The 19,266-nt window shown below is 53.9% G+C and overlaps 2 protein-coding genes across 3 annotated transcripts in view; one reads left to right on the plus strand and one right to left on the minus strand.

The window, feature by feature from the left end:
- Positions 1–12,945, plus strand: part of TCFL5 (transcription factor like 5) — a 17,079-nt gene extending 4,134 nt beyond the window's left edge. Inside the window, exons 2-7 of the mRNA XM_032387569.1 lie at positions 23–338; positions 1,436–1,622; positions 1,882–2,044; positions 3,622–3,868; positions 5,652–5,793; positions 12,175–12,945. Coding sequence (XP_032243460.1) covers positions 23–338; positions 1,436–1,622; positions 1,882–2,044; positions 3,622–3,868; positions 5,652–5,793; positions 12,175–12,297 — 1,178 coding nt within the window. The 3' untranslated portion in view covers positions 12,298–12,945. The remainder of the gene's footprint in view (positions 1–22; positions 339–1,435; positions 1,623–1,881; positions 2,045–3,621; positions 3,869–5,651; positions 5,794–12,174) is intronic.
- COL9A3 (collagen type IX alpha 3 chain) overlaps positions 12,943–19,266 on the minus strand; it is an 18,437-nt gene continuing 12,113 nt past the window's right edge. For both annotated transcript variants that reach the window (XM_032387627.1, XM_032387626.1), the window contains exons 25-32: positions 18,077–18,112; positions 17,576–17,620; positions 16,893–16,925; positions 16,620–16,766; positions 16,429–16,483; positions 15,814–15,996; positions 14,655–14,732; positions 12,943–13,745 (exon numbers count right to left, since the gene is read on the minus strand). In XM_032387627.1, coding sequence (XP_032243518.1) covers positions 13,555–13,745; positions 14,655–14,732; positions 15,814–15,996; positions 16,429–16,483; positions 16,620–16,766; positions 16,893–16,925; positions 17,576–17,620; positions 18,077–18,112 — 768 coding nt within the window. In that variant the 3' untranslated portion in view covers positions 12,943–13,554. The remainder of the gene's footprint in view (positions 13,746–14,654; positions 14,733–15,813; positions 15,997–16,428; positions 16,484–16,619; positions 16,767–16,892; positions 16,926–17,575; positions 17,621–18,076; positions 18,113–19,266) is intronic.

Raw genomic sequence — 19,266 nt, forward strand, 5'->3', positions numbered from 1 at the left:
GACGGCGGCTTCGCGGGCGCAGCGCCCTGCCTGGGCCACGTCGACTTCCAGGAGCTGCGCATGATGCTGCTGAGCGAGGCGGGCGCCCCCGCCCCCGCCGCCGCCGCCGCCCCCGCCCCCGCCGAGAAGACGCCGGGCGCCGACGACCCCGGCCCCGGCGCGCCGCGGCCCAAGGCGCCCGACGGCGGCGGCAAGGAGAACGCGGAGGGCGCGCCCGAGGCGCGGGCCAAGTCGGCCGTGCGCGTCCGCCTGGAGGACCGCTTCAACAGCATCCCTGCCGAGCCGCCGCCCGCCCCGCGCGGCGCCGAGCCCCCCGAGCCCGGCGTGGCGCTCAACAAGTGGGTGTCCCTCCCCGCCACCTCCCGGGTGGCCGGGCGCGGGGAGGGCGCGGGTGCGCCGGGAGCAGGCCCGCCGGGGCTGCGTGCACACGAGGCCGTCCGCTGCCGAGGCCTGCAGCCCCCGCCGGGGTGCACCCGAGGAGGTCCCATGGAGCGGCCGTAGTCTCAGTCTGGGGCACATGAGTCCCTCTGGTGGGGCGGCCACCAGCCTGGCTGGGTCTGGGTGTAGACGAGGTGATCCAGGTGCAAAGGCCACCAGCCCTACTACAGCTTGCGTTTTAATAGGGATGAGGCCCAGGTGGGCCTGGGTGTAGGTGAAGCCATCCCTGGAGAAAGCCGCCGGCCTCCTCTGGCCGGCATCTTCACAGGGAGCAGACCCCGTTGGGCCTGGGGCCCACTTGGAAGGGTGTGTGCTCTGCAAGCGCCCATGAGCAAATACTTTTGAGTCCTGAGTGCGTACCACAAAGCATGCCCTCGTGTGGGGCGTACTCTGTCTGCATGTGGAAGAGAGTGCAGTTGAGATAAGTGTACAGGTGCTTCTGAGGACCAAAGCTTTTGCACCAAATTATCCACCTTAATGTCAGGAGAGGCCTGTTTCCCCCCCGTTGACTCAGGTTAGGGGTGACTCCACACACGGATGAGCCTTGGTGGAAGGAAAGTGTCCTGATGACAGAACGCAGCTTCGCCCTGCCGCCAGGATGGCAGCCCGTCAGTCATGTCTCAGAGACGAATGCTGAAGAGTAGCCGCCTCTGTGCTGGGGGGGCTCCTCGCTTTCTGTCCCTCCCTACCCTGTGGTTTTCCCCATTTTGCCCCTAGTCATCAGATTTTGGAGAATGGCCAAAAAAAGAGAGATTGGTGTCAGGTGACATCCAGCCGTATGGTCCTCTGTGAGGAAGAAGTGTGAGCTTGTCCACTGCAGCGCTGGTTGATCCTGGTTCGGTAGAGGTTTCCACGAGGAGGGGCGCTCGTCCTGCCCGATCTGAGCTGTCTAGAAGTCTTGGTGCTAGCCGGGAGAGCGTGCTGGGGACCGCAGCCTTCGGCACGCTTGCCTGCCACACAGTCTTCACGTGTCTCCGGGTCTCCTTTGTCTTGGCAGTTTGGTAACTCTTATCCGACATCCTTCCGAATTCATGAACGTCCCTCTACATCAGCAACAAAACAAATGCACGACATTGGTGAAAAATAAAACCGCAGCGGCCGCCACCGCTTTACAATTTACATGCCCTCTGTTCACGGCCAATGCGTGCTCTGCTGCGGGGGGCTCGAGCCTCTCACAGACCCAGGTAAGGGAGGGACTCGTCGGGTGCTGCTCTTTTGTATTAAGTGGATTTTATTTTCGTTAGGTCCGAAGGATCTGTTTTTCTTTTATTGAGCTTAATAATCTTTGAGATCAAAAGCGTTTATGTGGTTTGGGAACATCTTAAAATCCTCAGTGTACGTGAAGTTACTCAAATTGCATTAACACCTTTGACCTGACTTCGGTTAGAGGGCATTTGATTTGTGGGCATGCTGGTAAACTTCCTGTCACTTCATTTTTTCCAGGGTTCTGGTAACCCATGTTCTATACTCGAAGCTGCCAAGCATCAGGACATTGGATTGCCTAGAGCATTTTCTTTCTGTTACCAGCAGGAAATTGAATCCACTAAACAGACTTTGGGCGGTAGAAACAAAGCTTTGCCTGAGCAGGTTTGGATTAAAGTAGGAGGTAAGCCATAAAGCGGAGGGAGCACTGCCCTGCTGGCTTCTTGGCCGAGGGTGGGGAGGGAGAGAGGCCGAGTATAAACATGAAGTGGTCTTTTTTTTTTTTTTAAAGATTTATCCATTTATTTGTGAGAGAGAGAGCACGCGAGCACACAAGCAGGGGGAGGGGCAGAGGGAGAGAGAGAATCTCGGGCCGACTCCCTGCTGAGCACAGAGCCCACCGTGGGGCTGGATCTCAGGACCTGAGCCAAAATCAAGAGTTGGCCGCTTAACTGACTGAGCCACCCAGGCGCCCCTCAGACATCATATTTATACTTAGTACGGAATCATTGAGTTTGGGGGCTGCTTTTTCTTACTGGTAATCTCCACAAACAGAGAAGTGATAGACTTATGTAAATTTTCAGTTTCCTTCAAGTTGCTGAAAGCACTTAATAGTTGTTTTTTTGTTTCTTATTTTATATTTCGTGAGTGAGGCAGGAGTCTGAAATCTGCTAAAAGCTTTAGGAGACAATCTACAGATGGGCAAAGGATTGAGTTGGGAGCAAGAGGCCATAAGGTGATTCAGAAAGTTTTAGAAATAAAGAAACTGCTGAAGGCAAACTTTGCTCACCTTGAGAGTGAGCTCACAATCCTTTTCTCCTTGCAAACAAATTATTTTTCAACTTAACCCGACAAAATAACACCTAGCTTTTCCAGAGTTGATGGGGCCAGAGCGGGGATGGAGTACTGCGCTCCTCCGGCCAGTGGGTCGTTCTCCTTGTTGGGACTTTTTATTCAGAGGTATGCGCTACCATTTCCAAAGTGAAAGGTTGATAGTAACATAAACCATGTACTAACTCCTCAGCTTCAGGAACAAAATATTCCCAGCGCTGTGAATTCCCCACCATGTCTTCCTTGCAGGTCCCGTTGTGAAAGTTGTGCGTAGGGACCCTTTGGCCACAGAAACTTTGGTTTTGTTTGGCGTCTCGGGAATGTACGTCACCACGTGGGCATGATGGTTACGCGCCGGCTCTTCTAGAGGTGGTGGAATTTGCCGTGTTCCTCTAGCATAAATAAGAGCTGGGATGCGATTCCTCCTTCCGGGGGCAGAATCACTTGTCAGCTGAGGGCACATTGAACCCTAAGGCACTTAGGTTTTGTCCTCTTCTGAGCATGGCAGGTAGAGTACCTGCTGTCACATTAGAGTAATTTTGTAAAAGAAAATCTTTGGGAGAAAGTTTGTTTTTTCCATTCTGAATGTCAGAAAAATTGAACAACCTCTTGGTTTCTCTATTCATAGATGGCAGCTAACACCCGTTGATAAAAAAGGGACTTCTGACAAGGTTCTGTTGATCACATAATACTCAGTGTTTTAATTTAGTTACGGATTTATGTTCAGTTTTGTGGTTTGGAGCTTTGTGCTAACGGCTTGTACCAGTTACTGTAGTGGGTACGGCTCTTCCTGTTCAGTTTTGGGCCTTCCTTTGCCCATTCATGTGTCTCTTCTGGCTTGAAAAATGCCACAAAATACATTCAGCATTAATGGGGACAAGTTAAGTAAAATAAAGAATTAAAATACCACTTTTTTCTTCTTTTGCAAAGAAGAAGCGCTATGTAAGCAAGCCATAAATAAGAGGAATCGGAGTAGAATACGTCAGCTGGACACAAATGTAGAACGAAGAGCCCTTGGAGAGATTCAGAACGTGGGCGAAGGCTCGACCTCCACACAGGGCGCTTGGCCGCCTGCGGAGTCCTCGCAGGCAAACCTCGGGGAGCAGGCCCAGAGCGGGCCCCAGGGAGGAAGGTCGCAGCGTAGGGAGAGGCACAACCGCATGGAAAGAGATAGAAGGTAATGCGTGTGATTGCTCGTCAACACGCAAGTTTACTATAGTTACTAGCAGTAATAGGCAAGTTATTCATGAAACAGCAGTTTAGTTATTTCAAAACGTGTTCAACGTGGAGAAAGGTTGGCCAGAGTAAACACTGTGTTTTGCTAGGTGGATCGGGGTCCCCAGGACCACCCTCAGGTTTGATGATTCATTAGGAAGACTTACGGCTTTGATTGATTACAGAGAAAGGACACAGTAAACTTAGCAAAGGTGCCTGGGGAGAAGTCCAGGGAGCCAGATGCGAGCTCCCAGGTGTCCTCTCCCAGGGGACTCCCGGATGCACTCTGCTCCTGCAGCACCGGGTCCTGGGGCGGGTGAAATTGCCAGCTGGCAACGCTTGTCAGAGACTCAGTGCCCCAAGATTTTATTGGCAGGTTGGGTCATGGAGGCATTTCCTACCTGGTGAGTCGCCAAACCCCAGGCCCCCAGAGGGAGAGGTAGTGCTCAGCATGAACTGCATTGTTCGTACAAACATTTTAGGCACAGTTAGGCACCTCACTAATGATGCTGGGAACCCTCCCAAGATCGTAGTTCCCCGAGGCCGTCAGGGGCCAGCCTTGTGAGTGGGCCTCCAGGAGACAGCTGGGCTGCACACCAGGGCACCAGCTTCACTTGGTTCTTTTAAGAATGTTGGGGAAGAAAGGGTTAAAACTGTTATTTAGGTCATTTTAGCTGCAGGTTTTATTTAGAACTTGTTTGGATTTTACGTAGAACCAAAAGGTGGTTAATTTTTCTGTATTACAGCTGGATTTTTACCTGATGTTTCCCTAACATAATTAACGTAATTAACTTAATCATTTCCGGGGTACTTCGTCCCAGTTTCCTTTCTGTAGCACGGGGCAAGGCAGATACTCAACTCTGAAGCTCCAGTGTTGACCTGAGGCAGCTTACTTCTTTTTAAGGGACGTGTTAAAGCTAGCTAGCCCGCCAGCGATCATTCTTAGACCTGTGTACACACAAACACACTCTCTCTCTCTCGAACTGAAGGACGTCTGTGAACTACGAAGGATGGCTTTCCTACCTGACGTTTCATCAGCGTTTACTGGGTACCTGCCGTGGGAGAACCCTTAGCCGTAGGTTGGCACCCTGCCATTCCCTAGGGTAACACACTGTAGGTTCACTGCCTCGCATCTCCGTCTCTCGTCCGTGATGTAGAGTTGTCTCCCGCTCGGACTGGAGATAGGTGCCCGCTCTCGTGTTTGCCTTAGGAGATCCCCACGTCTGCTCCCACGTGTGCACGTGGAAGGTGGGCAGCAGGGGTCGTGCTGCATCCGCTACTCCGTGTCAGCTCCTCTAGGACCTGGCGTCACGCCGAGTGTCATCTGCAAGAGCTAACATGGTCTAATCATAAGACCCAACTTGTGATTTACGTTCTCTCTGAAAAAAAAATTATCTCTAAAAAGGCTGGGCTTGGGGGTATTAGCAGAGTGTAGTCTGTGATCCTTTTTTGAACCAGGGCTCCTTTGGAGGTCAAAGCTGTGACTCTTAGCTGTGGGTCAGTTCCTTGGCACATGGAGAGCAGGGTAATAACTTGTGAGTGAAGAACGATCTACCCAGAAAAAGCACACACAAAATTTTGCTTCCAGTTTCGGGGGTTTGGCTCCGTCCCTGGTCTAGAGACTTGCTCCTGGCCCCTGAGCAGGATGGTCCTGGTGGAGCGCGGCCCCGAGCACAGGTGGCCAGGCTGGGAGCGGCGGTATTGCTTCTGCTTCTCAGTGTGATTGCTTTGGATTTTGACTGTAGGCGCAGAATCCGCATTTGCTGTGATGAGTTGAATCTTTTAGTCCCGTTCTGCAATGCGGAGACGGATAAGGCGACCACCCTGCAGTGGACCACGGCGTTCCTGAAGTACATTCAGGAAAGACATGGAGATTCTCTTAAAAAGGTCAGTATTCAGGGTAGGTAGATTTTCAGAATTTTATAAACTGACAAGTGATGTTATTTATCCTTTTTTCCCTAAGATATCCCTGACTGTCATTCGTTTCCTGGAACCCAGGGTCAGATGCTGAGTTCACTATGAACAAAACTCCGCTCATTAATGTTGTAGCTCATCGTTTATCGAAATACTAATCATAGCCTGGGTTGGTTCACTGACACGCAGCGTATGAGTTGTCAGATTGAGCACCTGCTGTATGCAGCAGATTGCATGGGACTGGAGGGGGTTTCAGACACCTGTAAGATGTGTATTTTTTTACCCTCTGAAGACTTTTTGAAGGGATGAAGCGAGACGAGTTAAGAAGGGAGAGAGAGAGGCAGATGCTGTTAAACAGTCTGGAATTCAGATGCATTCAGAAGGCAGAGAAGAGCGACTCTTCCATGGGCAGGGCGATTGGGGACGACTTGGGGGCTCTGGGCCCGAGGACCTGGCTCCCTAGTGTAGCCAGCACTGCCTTGACCCTGTCTGTCGGTCCCAGGGGCAATTCCAGTGAGCGAGCGCGGCTCCTGGCGGGGGGACCGAGCGCGTCATGTGGGCGGGAGTCCAGCCACCCTTCCTTGGGGGCTCAGATGGAAGAACAGAGGCTCCAGGGCTCTGCCGTGGGGGGGCCTCGGCATGCTGGTGGTCAGGGTGAGTGCTCCTGAGGCCTTGGTGAGGCAAGCCCTGCGCACCCCGGCTCGGGTCGCTGTGGAAGCCATCGCGTGCCCGCTGCTGTGGTTGCAGCATGTCTTAGGGACTGAGTCGAGGTTGGCGCATAAACGTGGAAGCCTTTTCCGAAGAGCTGCCGTGTGTAGATCCTGCGGGGCTGGGAGCCGTGGGCTGCGTTTCTGGTTCCCCTTCTGTCCCCGCGGCGTCTGGGCCGCGTGAGCTGCGCTGTCGTCGTACGTGTGATCGAGTTTTAAAGCAGTATTTGTGTCATGTTCCTTCTGATTGGGTCGTTTATGGTTATCCTGCAGTTACTCTGTGATGTTATTTGTTAGAGGTAAACTGTTAATTTTAATAAAATAGAGCCTTTATGTATATTTTTTGTTAAGCTTTTTACCTTAATCCCAGCCGGTTAACAGTGTACCACTCGTTGCAGGTGTACAATGTAGTGACTCAGCCCTTCCGTAGGTCACCTGGTGCTCGTGAGGACAAGTGCCCTCCTTCGTCCCCATCCCGTTTCCCCCACCCCCACCCACCTCTGCTCTGGTCTAGAAAACATCAGTGTGTTTTCTAGAGTCAAGAGTCTGTTTCTTGCTTTGTTTCTCTCTCTTTTTTTTCCTTTCGTTCCTCCGTTTTGTTTCTTAAATTCTACATATTAGTGAAACCATGTGATAATTGACTTTCTCTGCTTGACTTAGCATAATCTCCTCCAGTCCCATCCATGTTGATGTAAAAGTTGGGTATTCATCCTTTCTGATGGCTGAGTAATATTCCATTGTATATACGGACCACATCTTCTTTATCCATTCATCTGTTGAAGGGCATCTCGGCTCCTTCCTCAGTTTGGCTATTGCAGACGTTGCTGCTATGAACATTGGGGTGCAGGTGCCCCTTCTTTTCACTACATCTGTGTCTTTGGGGTAAATACCCAGGAGTGCAATTACTGGGTCATAGGGTAGCTCTATTTTCAACTTTTTGAGGAACCTCCATACTGTTTTCCAGAGTGGCTGCACCAGCTTGCATTCCCACCAACAGTGTAGGAGGGTTCCCCTTTCTCCGCATCCTCACCAACATGTGTTGTTTCCTGACTTGTCAGTTTTGGCCATTCTGACTGGTGTGAGGTGATATCTCATTGTGGGTTTGATTTGCATTTCCCTGATGCCGAGTGGTGATGAACATTTTTTCATGGGTCTGTTGGCCATCTGGATGTCATCTTTGGAGAAAAGCTTCTATATTTTTGAAAATGATCCAATGTTTGGCTTTGTGTACCTATTACTAGTGAGTTATTGACATAATTCATTCAAATATGAAGGCACTTACAACAAAAAAAAATCTGTTAACTGTCTTTGTATATACTCAGAGATTGAATAGGTTAAAACTTGTGTGTATTATATTTTGTATTTCATACATAAATATGGCTCGGGTGGGCACAGCAGGAGGAAAACCTCCCTGCGGAGACCCGGGGCCAGTGCTGCTGCTAGGTGCTCCCTGTGGGCCGGGCCCGCCCTTCCCCAGCTGGGGCGTCTGTGCCCGAGTCTCCGTCAGCCTTGGGTGTCCTGGCTTCTCGTCTTGTTCTGCTCTGTTGGCTTTTGGGGGGGCAAGCAGAGTTAGTGGTGGTGTTTGGGGGGCGAGCAGAGTTAGTGGTGGTGTTTGGGGGGCGAGCAGAGTTGGTGGTGTTTGGGGGGTGAGCAGAGTTAGTGGTGGTGTTTTTTTCTGTTGTAATTTGCTTGTATGTTGTTTTAAAAGCTTACCTTTATTTTTTTAAAGTTTTATTCTTTCTGACATCTGGAGTTTAGAAGCTTTGGGTCTGTTTTTCACATTTTTTTATTATGTTGTCATCAACGAAGATGGTCTGTATAAAGAGACAGTTTTTGAAAGTTTGCTGAGACTTCTGTTGTAACGTCTTCCGTGGTCGGTTTTTAAAAGTCCTGTATTTAGGGGCGCCTGGGTGGCTCAGTCGTTAAGCGTCTGCCTTCGGCTCAGGTCATGGTCCCAGGGTCCTGGGATCGAGCCCCGCATCGGGCTCCTGGCTCAGCGGGGAGCCTGCTTCTCCCTCTCCCTCTGCCTCTCTCCCTGCTCATGCTTTCTCTCTCTCTCTCTCTCTGTATCTCTGTGTCTCAAATGAATAAATAAAATCTTAAAAAAAAAATTTTTTTTAAATAAAAAATAAAAGTTCTGTATTTATTTGGAAAGAATGTGTATTTTCCGTTTGGTGAATTCTGGGTTTGTTCGGTTGAGATCATTAATGGCGATTCAGACTCTTCCTCTAGGGGCGCCTGGGTGGCTCAGTCGTTAGGTGTCTGCCTTCGGCTCAGGTCATGATCCCGGGGTCCAGGGATCGAGCCCCGCATCGGGCTCCCTGCTCAGCGGGGAGTCTGCTTCTCCTTCTGCCCCTGGCCCCGCTTTTGCTGTCTTGCGCTTTCTCTCTCTCCCTCCTTCCTTCCCTGTCTCTGAAATAAATAAATAAAATCTTTAAAAAAAAAAAATTCTTTTCCAAAAAACCTAGGCTCTTCCTGTCCTCTGTTGTCTGGCAGACCTGCTCCAAGAGGCACGGCCTGGTGCCCTGAGCGCTTGGCTTGGGTGCCTTGTCTGCCCATTGTCTTCACAGCTCCCTGGCCTGGTTCCTTGATGTGCAACCGGGACCGTCGCTCTCTTTCCTATTAAGAAGAAATTCACTTTCTTTTTTTAAGTTTATTTTTACTTATGTCGTCTCCACACCTAACGTGGGGCTCGAACTCCTGATTCCAAGGTCAAGAGTTGCATGCTCTTCCTGCTGAGCCAGCCAGGTGCCCCAAAAAAGAAACTTTTTATATTTGGCATCCTCATATTTACAAATCGAACGTGAACACCCGCTTTGGCTAGACGTTCTCCCAGGGTGTTCCGATTCATTGTAGAACTCCCTCGAAACTCCGACATTTCACTGAGGTTTCGTTGCAACAGATGCTGGTGGGGAGAGTAGGATGTTCGGGCCAGGAGAACCCAGACCACACCTGGCTGCCTTCAGCAAAGGCGGACGCCCCGCACTCACCTTGTTGTGCGCACGTTGCTCAGGAGGTCTCTGGAGTACTTTCTTGGGTCAGAAATGACAGTTTCCTTCTTTGTGACTTTTATGTAATTATTCCCAAAGGTAAATTCTACCTTCTCAAATATAGGCAGATATTTTATATTTGGGCTTTTGGGTATCAGGATACAGGAAATTGTCAAAATGTGGCTCATCTTAAATTGCATCGAGACCCTAAAATCCTTTCTTTCAAGTTTGGGAAGAAAATTAGAGCTACGTGCAGGTACAGCTGCTGAGTGCAGGTGGCAGTCACCAACGGCAGGTGGACAGGGGGCGCGCTGCAGCCGCTCCAGGCGGCCCGGGGACACCTAGCGCCGCACGAACGTGTGCTTCCGTTTCTGGACAGGATGCGGTACGAAGCTGCCACAGCCCAGCAACAGGAAAACAACACAGTTCAAAAACGGGCAAAGGATTTGAATACCTTTTTCCAGAGAAGATAAACAAATGGCCAACAGGTCCATGAGCAGATCTCTGATCATCAGGGAAATGCAAATCCAGAGGCTGTGGGCTTCCCACCCAGTAGTGTGGCTGTCACAGACGGGACAGCGAGTCTGGGAGCAGAACTCCGTGCAGCCGCTGTGGAAAATCGGGTGACGGCTTTCAAAGTTAGAATTGCCACCTGACCCTGTGGTCGCACTTGTGGGCAGCAACCCAGGTGGACAGTTGGATGTGAACGTTCACAGCAGCCAGGATGTGGAGGCCCCCCGTGCCCATCAGCAGACGAGTGGATAAGCAAAGCATGTGCACAGACAGCGGAATATGGCTTAGCCATAAAAGGGAAGCGCTTGGCACCTGCCACGGCACGGATGCACCTGAGGATGCCGGTCACAAAAGGACAGCTACTGTTATGAGTCCACCTCTGTGTGGTCCCCGGAGTCGTCCCGGCTCGTAGAGACAGAAAGTGGGACGGTGGGTGGGTGCTGGCGGAGGGCGAGAGTCCCTGTTCCATGGGGACAGAGTGTCCGTGTTGGACGATGAAAAGTCAGAAACGGTGCTGATCACACAGCATCCTGAAGTTAATGCCACTGGGTAAAACCACTCAGATAAGTGGCTGAAATGGAAAACTTCACGTTACGTATTTTTTACCATAATAGAAAATCTATAAACGTAAATTTAATTAAGAATGCTATGCTTAAAAAAAACCAAAAAACAACTTATGGAAGTGTATCCATGCACAGACGTGGGGAGAACAGAATACTGAGCTCCCGTGTTCCTTGGGCACAAGGGCGCCCGTCCTGCCTCCCTCGATAGATGGTTTAAAGCATTCCACAGATATCTCGGTTTCACTCACAAGGGCATCTCTAAAAATAGAAGTGGGGTCTAAAAGCACCACCACATCCAGATGCCCCCGATGGGCTCACAGCAGTCTTTGTCCCGCTGACTTCCTTGAATCGGGATCCAAACGCTGTCCAGCCGAACGTTGGTTGGTAGCTAAACAGCTTTGACTCCACGATGGCTCCCCTCCTTTCTTCCCTGTCCTTTATTTATTGAAGAGATGGAACCCTCTGTCCTGTAGGATTTTCCACCTTGTGCATTTTGCAGACCCCCGATCTTTGTTTCCCAGAGGCTGATGAGATCAGGCCATCTGCTTGCACTTGCCTTCTCCTTTTGTGAGCTTGGGGCTGCCCCGTGTACTCGGGAGCAAAAACCGGGGCTTGTCAGAGTTCTAGAGGTGGAGAGCGTGAGCAAGGGCCGCAGGGGACGGGGCTCCGCAGGAGCCAGCTTTTAGCCTTCCAGAGCCAGCCCCCTGACGCCAGGCCCGCCACGGAGCACTCACCGGTGTGCGTGGGGTAAGTGATGGGCACGGTGTCTGCAGGGTGATGGAAGGTTCTGCAGACGGATGGTAGCGATGCTGTGGGACAGTGTGCGTGGGCTGAATGCAGCCTAGCAAACACTCACACATGGCGAAAATGGTATCGTAGTATGGATATTTTACTACATTGAAAAATGTAAGTATGGCTGCTTGTTTTTAAATAAAGAAGGCTTTATAAAAGGGACAGGCATTATGGGAATCTATTGGAAAATTAATAGTACGTGTAAATGTGATTATTTGAGAAAAATGTTTGAATCCCTGTTTTTATGACATACACCCCCTTAAAAGAGGTGACATGAGCTCGTGGATGACACCTTTATATATTTTGAAGTAGTTCAGCTCGTAATTTCAACCTTTGATGTATTTTTAATTTTTAAAAATTTTATTTATTCATTTTAAGTAATCTCTATGCCCAACGTGGGGCTCGAACTCACAACCCGAGATCAAGAGCTGCAGGCCTTCACTGACTGAGCCAGCCGGGTGTCCCCAGCCTTTTGTGTTTTTTTTTGTTTGTTTGTTTGTCTTTTAAAGATTTTTTATTTATTTATCTGAGAGAGAGAATGGGAGACCGAGAGCATGAGAGGGGGAGGATCAGAGGGAGAAGCAGACTCCCCGCTGAGCAGGGAGCCCGATGCGGAACTCGATCCCGGGACTCCAGGATCATGACCTGAGCCGAAGGCAGTTGCTTAACCAACTGAGCCACCCAGGCGCCCCGCCTTTTGTGTTTTTAAGATAGTTTCCAAGTCTGCAAATTTACGATGGTTTCCAAGTCTGTAAATTCACAACATTAATGGTGGTTTCTCAACTTCAGGAATTTGAGAGTGTGTTTTGCGGTAAAACTGGCAGAAGGCTCAAGCTGACCAGACCGGACTCCTTGGTGGCGCGTCCCGCGCAGGAGGGCCTACAGAGCAGCCCGGCCATGGATGTCAAGTGACCGGAAGGGACCGCTAGCTCCCAGCAGTGGTGGCTGCTGCCCGGGGGCCCCGAGCGTCTGTGCAGCCCCGGAGCCCCGGCGGTCTGGCTCTGGGGGACGTGAGTCCAGTTGAGGGGCCTCTGTGGGGACGTTACAGCACGTTTTGTAAAGATGTTTGTCTAGAACAAAATACTTAGCCATTCGTGTCCTCTTAGACCATTTGGGGATGAAGACCTGTTGACAATTAGCAAGAAACTTTTCAATTATCTGCCTGATTCCATCATGTTTTCTTAACATGATAACTTCAAAAATTAACATCCTTCATAATTTCCTTAGTCTTCCAAGGTACACTGCTTTTTACTTATTTTATTTACATTTTAAATTTGCCCACTTAGCAATTGGAACAAGTTAAATTGTTCTTAATTAGAAGTAGTTTGGAAATTTTACTCCTTTGTTTCTCCCTCCCCCTGTGCTGACTTCAGTCACATGGGACTGCATTGTGAAATGCGGTCCGTGTCCAGACCTCTTGCTGGACATTTTCCAGAGACTCCCTTTGAAGCCACTTTTGTCCATAAATGAGATATTGTCACAGTGGATTCCTTCAATGCCCTCATTTTCATATTGAGAGTCATTACTTTCTGTGTAATAAACTGTAGTGTTTGGAACTGAGGTTTTCACATGAGTGGCTTTATTTATCACAACAGGTAATAGCAGTAGACTTTCTCGCAATACAGGGTCACCTTCAATAAATACTGTTAATCGGAGACAGTCAAAAGTTTGTACACAAAGAAGCAGGTAAATCAGACTAGACCATGTGTGGAGGGGGCACCGTACAGGGAATCCTTTATTCATTAGACTGGGGTCGCCTGGGGTCATCTGCCGTCTTACTGTGAGTCTTAGTCCTTCCACAAGTGGTGTGTGAACAGGTGGCTGTTTGTTTTAGGCCCCGAGGACTTGTGCACACGTGCGCCCTGTGCCCCCCCAGGTGCGGGGTCTAGTTGGCGCCCACGGGGCCCGTCTGACGTACGACGTGACCGCTGACGGGCACTTGTAAATGCGCGTAGAGACAACACTGGACAACAGGTCGATGGAGGACGCTCTCGGGGACCACGTGGCCGGTCCCTGCCGTGGAGGACACAGGGGCAGGCCAGGAGGGCCGCGAGGGCTGCCACCGATGCCACGCTGTCCCCTCCCCCACGGAGCGCGGCTGACTCCTCGTGTCCTTCCAGAGCTCCCTGCTGGCGTCGGCACCACCTTCTCACTTCCTCCGGTTGTGTTTTAGGAGCTTCTAGAACCTGATTTTTCCCCGACGGCTCCCATCACGGCTCCTTGGCAGGCCGAGGTGTCACAGATGCCGGGGGTCCCCTGAGCACCGACAGCACCGGGGAGGCCAGGATCGCCTGGAGGCCCGGGCTCGCCGTGGGCCCCATCTCGGCCGTCTTTGCTAACGCCAGGCACGCCTTGCGGCCCTTGGGACGGAGCGGGAAGGTGAGTGTAGATGTAAGAATAGAACATCCATTCAGCCTGCCACCCCCAGCCCTTCTGTGTAGGGGCGTATTCTGCGCTCTGGAAGGGCGGAGGGGAGGAGAGACCATGTGGGGAGAGGAGCGAGGGCAGAGGACGAGGTGGGGGGATGTGGAGGCCAGGGGCCTGTCCCGAGCGTAGCGGCTCGGGCCCGAGCAGAGCTCATGGGAGCCGAGGGAAGAGAGCGTCTCCTGGGAGCTGGGGGGGCCGTTGGGGGGGGGGGGCGGAGTTGCTGGGGGGGGGGGGCCGGGGGGGAGGGGGGGCGGGGCCGGGGGGGGCCGGGGGGGGGGGCCCCCACCTCGGGGGACAGGCCTCCTGAGCAGGGGGAGGCAGGGTGGGTCAGCTGAGGAGGGGCTGGGAGCGTGGGTGCGGCCTGGAGGGCCAGCAGAGGAGAGGGTTTCTGGGCGCTCGGAGAGGACTGGAGCAGGGCCTCTGCTCCGCCCAGGGTGCGGGGGTGCGTGGAAGACCGTAAGGTGACTCGTGTGTTCTGTGAGGGACGGACCGCAGGGGGCAGGGGCTGGTCCTCTGTCTCCACAAAGCGTTTGTATTGGACACCAAACATTCAGGGTACATGTGGCTAATTCAGAGGGAATTAGGGAATTCTGCTGGACTGAACTGACCTAGACGCTAGACTGCTTTCACCGAATAGAACTTAACTGAACCTACGGGGAGAGATCCTCCTGACTCTGTTCTCGCTCAAACTTGTACAAAGTCATTCAGGCGGTTCCTGACCGTTCCTGACCATCTGAGAGGACTTTGCCAAGAGAAGACGTCGTGATACATGTTCACCACCCACAGGCGGCCCCAGGTCAAGCCACAGCGCGTTGGGAAAGCGGCTGGTGACGGGCACCTACCTTGTAGCCCCTGGTCTCCGTCCGGCCCGTCCAGACCCACGCCCGCCGAGCCTTTGTCTCCTCTGTCTCCCGAAGCCCCTGTGGGGAAGCACCGGACACGTGAGCACCCGGTGGGGTTCAAGGAGGGACCACTGGCGCGATGGCATGAGCCCCCACGCCAGCGTGTCACCCGCCTTGTGACGGGCAGGGCGCCCACGTGGTGAGCCTTTTCCTGAAGCGAAGCGCTCTCAGAAAAGTAATCCGAGCGCCAGAACCAGGGAAGGGGATGGAGGCTAGTTGAGAACCGTGTTTTCAAAAGGCTCAAAGGCCTTCAGATCCCTACGTGAAGAAACCCGCTTGGTCTGTTGGTGGAAGACAGCCTTGTGCCGGCGCCGGAGATGCTCAGAGCCCACAGCCATCTCCAAGGCCACGTGAAGCCGGCTGACCGTGGACTTGGGACCGACACCGTGTCTGGGAAGACGTGTCTGTCTCCAGGGCTGAAATTGTTCAGCCTCGAAGTTTCTTAAAAATAAGTGCGGCACCGCTCATTCTGGAATAGCCGGACTTGAGGTATTCAAACTGTGCCTCATCGATGAAGAGAGCAAATCACAGAGTTAAGTTTCCCTCAGAAACGTTTTTAAGCTGTTTTTCAGAAACAGAATTATTTGGTCAATAAATTGGCACGGACTGGAATCCTGAGCTTTAAATCCGCACTGGGGCCAGGAGGCCGGCCGGCGGGATGCGGGTGGGACACTGAGCAAACTCAGACAGGAAGTGGGTGTCAGAGGCCGTGGGGGAAAAGCTCAGTGGCCGGGAGTTCACAGTTGTGTTAGCCGCGTGGCCCGTCCGTGGGCCCGAGCATCCGGCTGCTGCCGGCTCAGCGGGGACCTGGACAGGGCCAGCGCCTGGCCTCAGCGACAGGGCGCACCCGTGAGGTCCTCTGGTTTCTAAATTATACTTCCCAGCGCTTCAAAGGGAGTTCTGTATAACTTTTGCCTTTTGCAAGAGAAATGTTCATGAATGTCAGTTTTTCTGAAGGCATACGCCGTTACGTGTAAATGGGCTCCTGTTTGTTTATCCCTCGTATTTTTGTCTACCCCTCCTCCCCCAAATGCTGTTCTGACGGTATTTGCGGTGCCCGGGGGGATGATGTGCAGGGGACGGCGGGCAGCCGACTCACCTCTGGGCCCCGGGTCTCCCAGCTCTCCGGTGGGACCACGGTATCCAGGGGGCCCTCGGGCACCAGGGTGGCCGATGGAGCCCGGCGGTCCCGGGGGGCCTGGGGGCCCAGCTGGACCAGGCCGACCTGCGGATCCAGGCGCTAAAGGCTTCCTCAGGTGAGCAGCTAACTGTGCAATTTGTTCTTTGGGAAAACAAAGATGCAAGCATTTATTCGAGGAGGATTAGCAAAAGCGTTCTGTGCAAGGCGGAAAAGATCGAGCCGCCCCTAACGCACTTCAGGGCATGGAACGGAAGTACTGCTACGTTTCTCCCATGTGCCAAGGAGGGAGTCACAGGCCCAAGAGGAGGTGCTCATTTGGGGGGAGCTCCTTACAAATCCTGTGAATCAAAGTGGCCAAGAGATAGATGGCCACTTAGTCAGTAAAGGCTGGAAGGGTGCAGGTCTCGGTCCCTGCTGATGGTTTCACAGACATCTAGAACCCCCACCGTGCCCCCCGCCTGTGTTATAGCCTGGGGGGGAGGGAGACCCCCCCCCCACTGCCCCGGGTAGGGAAGAGATGGAGGAGGCTGGGGTGTGGGTGGCCCGAGGTGTGCAGGGGTGCAGAGCACTCACCACTGAGCATCCCTCCGCACAGCTCCCTGATGTGCTGCTCGCTGGCTTCCCGCCCCTGAAATTCACCCCGTAAGTCCGTCAGCAGACTGCGGGCAGGCTGGCACCCTTAGGGGTGCCCCCCGCCCCGCCATCAGTCTCAGAAAAGTGACCGATGCCGACGAACACTGCCCTCAACAAAGGAAAAGACGTACCGGGACTCCGGGTTTCCCGGTGATGCCAGGCACGCCTTGTACCCCCGGGAAGCCCATGGGGCCGGGCGGGCCTGGGAGGCCCTCGACACCGCTGGTGCCATTGGGACCCTGGATGCCCTTCGGGCCCAGCTCCCCTCGACTGCCGGCCTAGAGGAAAAGGGGCCGAGGTGGGTCGGAGGCGAGCAGTGCCCAGCAGCTGCCGCCCCCCACACCCCGCAGTCTGGCCTGGCATTTCCTTGGGCTTTGTTGTTGGGACGGCTGGCGGCCACTCACCTCTCCTTTGGGTCCGACCGGACCACCGGGACCCTGTGAGAGAGCAGTTGTTTGGCCGTTAGTCGGGTGGGCGTTCGCTACCAAAGAGCCAGGCTAGCGCAGGGGGGTTGGGGAGGGCGGGAAACTGCCAAGAAACCACCCTCTGACTGCTTCCGGACGTGGAGTGGCGACCTCCTTGTACTCTCCTGGGTGCAGTTTTTATCTCGCTGGGACTGTGTTCTATGCACGGATGTTGTTGTGACTTATTTTCCTAAAGAGTGTTTTCAGTAACTGTTCAGCACGTTTTGTGACACGTGTTTACTTTGTTCCTTGTCTCCGTCATCATCGTTCTAATAAATAACGGATGTCTGAACATCTCTGCCTACAGTCCCCTTCAGCTGCGTCCTCAGCGACGTGGTCCCAGCCAGAGGGGCTCCCCAGCGGGCAGGCACTGCTGCCCCCATCAGATTAACGGCCGGGGCCGGGGTCCCGCTGGTCAAGGCTGTCCAGGAATTTGCCAGAAGAACCCGCGCACACGCAGCCCTGAGATTGTCTTGGCCACAGTCATGGGGCCCTCGGCCCGCAGCCTCGGCCTCCCCGGGGCTTCCCACGCTCCCTGGATCTGCAGACTGACCCTCATCCCCGACGGGGACTCCTTCATTCTCAGCTGCTGATAAAAGTGAGGCCGACTTAATCGCACTCACCAGCTCTCCTTTGTCCCCAGGGAGGCCATCCGAGCCGGCAGCGCCCTGCAACAACACGCCCCAGGTCAGAGCGCTGACCCCGCCTCGAGCTGTTCTCAAAGCTCAGGCGCTGGTCCCTGGAGCCCCAGGCCCAGGGTGGGGACCTGGCAGGGACTGGCAGGATGCACTGAGCCTTTCTTGCCAAGCAGAATCTTGGGGGGCTGTAGATCGTTCTAGGTCCTCGACCAATACAAAGAGGGCCTGGGGCCACCGGAGGTCACGGGCCCAGCCCCGGAGCCTTTCCCGAGAGAATGTACCTTCTACAAACAGGCCTGGGGCCCAGACTCCCCCGCTACAAGGCCCCATTCCCAGGTCAGCGGGAACACACCCTCCCTGTAAGTGGGGCTGGGTGTCCAGAGCGCCTCCCCCCCCCCCCCGCCAGTCAGAGTTCAAGAGGGAGAGTAGGAAATGAAGGAGGGAGAGAAACGGAAGAACAGACCTGACCCCTGGGCGCCCACTCACCTGGTCTCCCTTAGGGCCGGCGGCTCCTCCCGGGCCCTGGCACACAGAAGGTGAGCGTTAGAGGGGGTTCGGGAGTCCCTGAGGCGGCCCCCACCAAGCTGCGGGGGCACAGGGCTCACGGGAAGCAGGCGTGCTCCCGGTCCGCCGCAGCGTTGTGTGCGTGCCCGTCTCAGATCTTCCTAAAGAACTGTCGTCTTAGGATCTCCGGAGCATCGCACCAAGGGTGCCGTGACTGTTTCACAGGCCTCCTCAAATCTGGTATCGCTCCCAGTACCACGGGCTGCACACGGGTCATTTCCCGCGTGGAACTGCTGAGTCAAAGAGCTGAAAGCTCTATTCGCCACCTTCCCGGCCAATTGTGAGACTAGGGACATGTCTGGGAACTGCAGGATCGCCCCGAAAACATGGAAATAAAAATTGTCCATTTGCTCAAATAGCAGGAGTGAGAACTTGCCCAAGGGGCAGACATGTGGCCGCCCTGGAGATGAGGAGGGGGAATTCAGGAACCACGGGGCAGGCACGGCCCTCAGCCACATCTCAGAGGCCCCAGTGCCTGGGATTTCCTGCCTGGTCTGGGCCACAGGCCAGGGGGTTCCATGCACCCCCCCCCCCCCCCCCCCCCCCCCCCCGGGATGAAGGGACGTCTGGGCCGGCGGCTCCTGGGCCTCCCCACCCGCGGTGAAGTCTGGCAGCAAGCGCGCGGCCGTCGCCGTGGGGCCCTGAGCGGGCCTCTGAGCCGGGCTCCGTGCTGCCCGAAGGTCCCTGGACTACAGGGACCCCACAGCGAGCTTACCGACTGTCACAAGACCACCAGGAAAGTTAGAAGCAGTGAGAGCAGTGCTTAGAGTCGTGCTTTTCACACTTATTTAGTGTGTCAAGCAGTCCTCAGCTAAAGACCAACAGATGATGCTAGGGGCCCTCCCCTCGGCTCCACGCCCCCCACCCTGAGCCTGGAGCACCTGACTGGGGCGGCTGGCAGTGTGTGTCCACCAGGTAGGGGCTGGGGAGAGTAGGAAGGAAGAGGGGAGGGGAAGAGGGGAGGGGGGAGAGGGGGAAGAGGGGGAGGGGAAGAGGGGAAGAGGGGAAGGGGAAGAGGGGAAGGGGAAGAGGGCGGAGAGGGGAAGGGGAAGAGGGAGGAGAGGGGAAGGGGAGGGGGGAGGAGAGGGGAAGGGGAGGGGGGAGGGGAAGAG

Source organism: Phoca vitulina, unplaced genomic scaffold (assembly GCF_004348235.1).
Source record: "Phoca vitulina isolate PV1807 unplaced genomic scaffold, GSC_HSeal_1.0 scaffold50, whole genome shotgun sequence".
Taxonomy (NCBI): Eukaryota; Metazoa; Chordata; class Mammalia; order Carnivora; family Phocidae; genus Phoca; species Phoca vitulina.